The 6,475-nt window shown below is 33.4% G+C and overlaps 1 protein-coding gene across 1 annotated transcript; it reads right to left on the minus strand.

Annotated features, from left to right (window-relative positions):
* Positions 1-4,946: 4,946 nt before the first annotated feature.
* On the minus strand, positions 4,947-6,183 carry LOC144843767 (alpha-N-acetylneuraminide alpha-2,8-sialyltransferase-like). Its single transcript, XM_078700704.1, has 2 exons — positions 6,085-6,183; positions 4,947-5,449 (listed from the first exon to the last, which is right to left on the minus strand). Exons 1-2 carry the CDS (start codon positions 6,168-6,170, stop codon positions 5,194-5,196), a joined length of 342 nt encoding a protein of 113 aa, XP_078556830.1. The 5' UTR covers positions 6,171-6,183; the 3' UTR covers positions 4,947-5,193.
* Between the last annotated feature and the right edge of the window lie 292 nt (positions 6,184-6,475).

Here is a 6,475-nt window from a genome sequence, read left to right on the forward strand (position 1 = left end):
ACATAGGTAATACAACACCATATAAATATCACAAAAAAGATAGAAAAAAATGAAATTGAAAAGAAAAAAATTACAGCAGAATCCCTTTCATCTGACACCTCTATTTAGGGTACACCATACCGGTACTTCCCGTGTAAACGTCAACCCCTATCCAATGTATAATTTATGGGGATTCTGCTGTAGTACATAATAAATGTTTTTGTTTTCATTTGCCTTAAAATAATAGTGATAAAACACGATATACATAAAACACATTTTACATAGTATCTATCCATTTAAAAGTTGGATGTACACCATCGTAGATACCATGCCATTATTTTTGCAATGCATTTTTCAGATACGTTTTAAAAAACTTAACTGAAGTTGGAAGTGTATCAACATTGAGACTTTTCCATATAATTGCTCCACGATAAGACAGACTTCGTTTTTTAAAATCGGTTTTTGGCTTCGGGGTGAACAGATGTGTATCACTATGTCTTAGATTATAATAAGTTATATCATTGTATGTAAACACATTATTTAGGTAAGGTGGGGCATTACCTGTCAAAACCTTATAAATAACCATACAACATTCATTGTTACAATAGCTCAAGTGAGGTATTACAATAGAGTTTGCAATATGTTTTAATATGATTTGTGGAAAATAATAGCTACATCATCTGAGCATACCCAATCCATTTAGAGCTTTACCCCGAATGTATTCAATTTGATTTTTCCATGATAAATGTTTGTCTATTATGGTACCGAGATGTTTGCAATATCGAACGCGTGGTACAACATCGTTATCTATATTAACTGATCTATTTTTTGCTTTGGTTGTTGCCAATCGGTTTGTCGATACGATCAACATAAACTCGGATTTAGATAAGAAAGATTTGTATAAGTTTTTACATGGTGGTTATCCTCTTTAATACTCCACTTGGAAGTCTAAAAAAGAGTTCTTCATTTATACTTTGGTATATTTCATTTTCATTTTTTGAAGCATAATAAATTATAGTATCGTCAGCATACATACTTATTTTGCATTTGTTTTCAACTTTCGATAGGTCATTCACATTGGATGTGTGTATAGTCAGACAATGTATTATTTACATTTGTGAATTACTTCCGCTCAGACAGATAGCTCTCGAACCATTTTATTACATATTTACCTAGACCATAAAGTCTCAATTTGCTTAATAGTATGTTATGGTTTACCGTATCAAATGCCTTTTTAAAATCTAGTAAACAGATTCCGACCGGCTTACCCTCGTCTTCCGTCACTTTTGTAAGTGCAGTAGATGGTCGAAAACCTGATTGATTTATACATAACAGATTATTGGGTGTCCAGGAAACTCAGATCTAGAAAACTCAGTTTTCTAGATATAATGAATCTGATCTGATATCTGAGTTTTCTAGATCTAGAAAAGTCAGATATCTGACTTTTCTAGATCTAGAAAACTGAGATATCAATATGTGGGTTTTCTAGTTCCAGCGTCGAACTAGAAAACTGAGATATCAATATCTGGGTTTTCTAGTTCCAGCGTGGAACTAGAAAACTCAGATCATCAAATGATTGGTTGGTAGGTCATTTGGATCATTCCATTATTAATCAGAAGGTAGGTCATTTAAAATACTAGAGTAATTATTAAAAATGATTACTGTGTACGTTTTCTTACTAATATTGTAACATGTAGAAGCGGCCTACGGCTTAAATCATAAAGAAAATACAGTCCATGTTACCGTTAAATAGATTCCGACCAGCTTACCCTCGTCTTCCGTCACTTTTGTAAGTGCAGTAGATGTGAGTATGATGGTCGAAAACCTGATTGATTTATACATACCAGATTATCGGGTGTCTAGGAAACTCAGATCCCAGATATATCTGAGTTTTCTAGATCTGAGGTAGGTAGGTAGACTGCTACTATAAGTTACAATAACTATTATTATTAGTAAGAAAACGTATAATACTGTGTAGTATTTCAAATATGCGACCCTCCAATAATAATGGAACGATCCATTTGATGATCTGGGTTTTCTAGTTCCATTTTGGAACTAGAAAACTCAGATCTTGATATCTGAGTTTTCTAGATCTATTCTAGATCTAGAAAATTCAGATATATCTGAGATCTGAATTTTCTAGATCTGAGTTTTCTAGACACCCCAGATTATTATTATTATTCAAAAAAGCATAAAGTAGATTTAAAACGCCTCGTTCAATTATTTTTGAAAGTATAGGTAGGATGGAAATGGGACGATAATTATTAGGGTTAGTTTTTTCACCATTCTTAAAAATTGGCGTGATCTTTGCTATTTTCCACGTATTGGGGAATTTACACGTTTTGTGAAAGAGTGATTTATATACGAAATTCGAACCTATATTTGAGAAAAATATATTAATTTCATTTGCGATGTCCTTGGCTTTATAGAGGACATCGCCATTATCATTACAAATTGTTTGAATAGTAGATTTTTCTTTTTTGACGATATCATAAGCCAAGGAGCTGTTTTTTTACGTACCCTGTGGTTTTTCCAAGGAGCATGTTTATCTAAACATTTGGTTAGTGTAGTTTCGAGAAGTTTGGCACTCTGACTTACGTCGCCACTGGCGGTAATACCATTCCAATTTTCCATTAATAATTCATTTAAAAAACAGCGTCTTCATTACATTTTCTAAAGTTTCGTGTCATTTTATAATTATGATCCTGTTTTTTATTAATTTTATTTGTTTTATTGAAATCTTTATTATTTTTCTCCCCTTTCCCTATTATAGCGAATGGCATTGAGTGGTAACGTGGCAATACGTTTTTGTGATTCAGAGACCAACGTTAATCAACACAGAAGAGATTTATAATACTCATGAATAAGAGTATGAAAAATATAGGCCTACACACATTTATTGTCGGCATCTATGCCTGTTATTAGGGCACTAACAATGTTCACACGATCGACGATGTAAGGTTAGCGTAGCGTTTACGCATAAAGTTACGTTTGAAATAGGTTGATCACGCCACAGGGCTAAACACGCTACACTATGACTTTTGGTGGCGTGGCAAGTCTGTATACTAGCAAACCTGAAATTAATATCAAAATAAAAATATAAGTAAAAGTTATTTCTCACCTTATTTATCTTTATAAACTTGATTCAGATAGCTGCTACCATGGATAATCCATGATGTTACATGCTGAAATGGTGCACTCGTCCTTGCTACGAAATACAATTGAATTATACGACGTCACGGTACGATACCTTATTCAAAAGTCTGAGAACACAATGACCACACTTGGATGAATTATTTAGAGTTGTGCATGATTAATTTTAGGGCAAGTAGGATCATTAACTATACATATCAGTGGTTACTGATTTTAAAAAAGCTTTTGACTATGTTGACCACAATGTATTAATATGGATTATGAGTTTTCTAAGTGATAGAACACAATGTGTTAGATATCTAGACACCATTAGTGAATGGGAATACATTCATGGAGGTGTCCCTCAATGTACCAGCTTAGGACCCCTCTGCTTCCTTGCCATGGTTAATGATGTTTTTTACGATAAGAAGATTGACGTATTTAGGTATGTTGATGATATTCCCATTGTCGAACCCCGTCTTAGCAAACAACCTAGCTTTATGCAAAATCACTTAAACGAACTATCGCAATGGGCGACAGCTAATAATATGAAACTTAATCCTAGCAAATGTTTAGTTATGAGTGTAAATTTCTCTAGAGAAAATTTTAATCATGTTGTAAACATTTATGGACAGCCGTTGAACATTTTGAATACTATAATCTTTATCTATTTAAATCCAAAGGTAGTTTTTAATGAAAAATGACAATGCTGTGGGTATCAGTGGCTTGATCTCAATGCATGGAGATACTGTACAAATAAATGAATGAATGGAGATAGGCCTACTGTATGATAAAATAAGCAAAACTAAATCAAAACAGCCAGAAAAAATTGCTGAGCTTTCAGGCAACACTAGCCCTTCATATATTTCTTAAAGAAATGTAACAGATAATAAGTAATTTGTGCATTGCTTTTTATAGATGTTATCCTCCTCTGGATGTCGGCCCGCCCTTAGTTTTTTTTCTCATTATCTTATGACGAAAATTAAATCAAACCATTTGTGTTTCATTCTTCACTTATAAAAAATCAGCATATGATAATACAAGAGAATATACATATTATATGCCTTATTATAGTGAACTTGTATATATTTAAATAATTTGTACTGCAAACTGAAATAAAAGTGGGACGAGCCCATAAAAGACAAAAAAAAGGATAAAAGAAAAGAAGCAGAGCCGAAAAATGACATACATCGTTGACAAAGATCCTTTTTTTTTTATTATAAATAGACAGAGTGTTTAATATTATAAAATCATTACCAGATCTTTTAATACGAATTTAATACCTTGTTAATTGAGATTTATGTTATTTTTACTCACTAGCAAACGTTACCGAATTTTTGTTTTCCAACTATGAGTCAATTTGCCACTGTTTAGGGAAGTTTGTGATTTCTGTCTAGACTACAGTAGTTACTGGAGACTGTCATTCTGTTTGTCTGTCATTCTGTCTGTCTGTCATTCTGTCTGTCTGTCATTATGTCTGTCTGCCATTCTGTTTGTCTGCCATTATGTCTGTCTGTCATTCTGTCTGTCTGCCATTATGTCTGTCTGTCATTCTGTCTGTCTGCCATTCTGTTTGTCTGTCATTCTGTCTGTCTGTCATTCTGTTTATCTGTCATTCTATTTGTCTGTCATTCTGTCTGTCTGCCATTCGGTAACGACAATCGCATATATTTTGTATACTAGGCTATAAAAACCGGTGGCCTATTTTCCCAGGAGTTTAGATATTTATAGTTTAGAAATTATAACACATTATGTACAATTATTGAGGTAAATATACACAAACATATGTACACTTTATTAAAATTAAAACAATACATAAGTCTACGGTATTATTATTTCAATTGAAGCGGCATGTATAAGATGCATGGATTGGATAAGCCAATAAAGTAACTAAAATTAAGATTATCACATCATTGTCAAATTGTCAAAATGAAAAAAAGAAGAAAATGTCTGATTAGAAATACCAATAATGAATCGTTTGTTGTAGGCTTGGCCTTTATAGAGAACACTCACTGTAATGAAAGGCTACCGAAAATAAAGAAATCAATTATAGTTAATTTCACTCTTCCCTGGTTAAACATTCTACTCACACTTATCGGTTACCATTCGTATCACTTGATTTCGATTTAATTCACTTAAAACAACTTGCTCCTCACTAAAGTTATGTGAACGGTACCCGCCAAGTTTGATTTGGTCGAAATAATGGTACGGAACTGGTTTTCCACTTGGACTAACAGTCGAAGGATAAAACCCGTATGCAGATACTGAACGACACATGGTTAAAGCAATTGCTATACCTCGAATCCCAGCTGTTGGGGTCTTACTTAACTTCCAAAACCTGCAAAACATAAAAAATAAAATAAATAAAAAATAAAATAATGAAAACATGAAGCATATTTGGTTATTGCACTTCAATGGAAATTGTTCCGCCTCTAAAAACAGCCCCTCCTCAATTTCACATGTGAAATAAACTTTTCCAAATGTTTTTACAAAAAAAAACCAAATTGGACTATAACGTTTCTCTGTATTAAAAAGATGGAGATGGGAAGTAATAATGCCTTGGTTAGAGGTGGTTACGCCATATTGAAGATATTCACCCCGTGCTTAACATTCGTGTAGTGTAAGGGTTGGTGAAGCGATGCAGAAAACATGAATTATTCATGATTTCTTCATCGCTTACTACGTAGCAAAAATTAACGGACGGGATAGTCAATGGTAGAGTCCTGTTGGCCTACTCTGTTTTTTTCGTTATAGAGGGCGCTGTACATCTTTTGAAATGAAATAAATTAGACATGTCAAATCGAATAATAGCAACTATCGATATATCTTATAAAGGTGGATTCACTGTAATATGTATTAGCGAGTGGCTGGTTATACTAAACTATACAGACTAATACGCCTATAAAAACTGTAGACCCAACCGAGTTGGCCTAACTTACGCTAGGCCTAGAAAAATTACATTACATTAATCACCTTTTAATAGCTGCAGTGGCACCTTCTGCCGACACTCTTATATCAAATTTAATGCCACTTTTATACAACATGTCTACAAATGCCATATGTTTTTTGAATCGTGCTGTCTTTAGATGGTCAGTAAAAACAGTCAACAAAATTATAGATTTACGCAAAACCAACAGTTCTTGATAAGACGGACATTTCTTCCTTTGTTTCGAAAAACATTGTAACACTTGATTACATTTCACATAATTAATTCCACTCAAATCTGTTCTATTCCCAACATCTTTCTCGTAACCTTTATACTTGGCCATGTTCAAACGTATTATTAAATCATGCGATGAAATTTCATTTCCACATCCACTATGGAGAAGTATACCTGAACTCCCTACGACGGCGCATGAATTAT

This window comes from Antedon bifida, chromosome 5 (assembly GCF_963402885.1).
Source record: "Antedon bifida chromosome 5, ecAntBifi1.1, whole genome shotgun sequence".
Lineage (NCBI taxonomy): Eukaryota > Metazoa > Echinodermata > Crinoidea > Comatulida > Antedonidae > Antedon > Antedon bifida.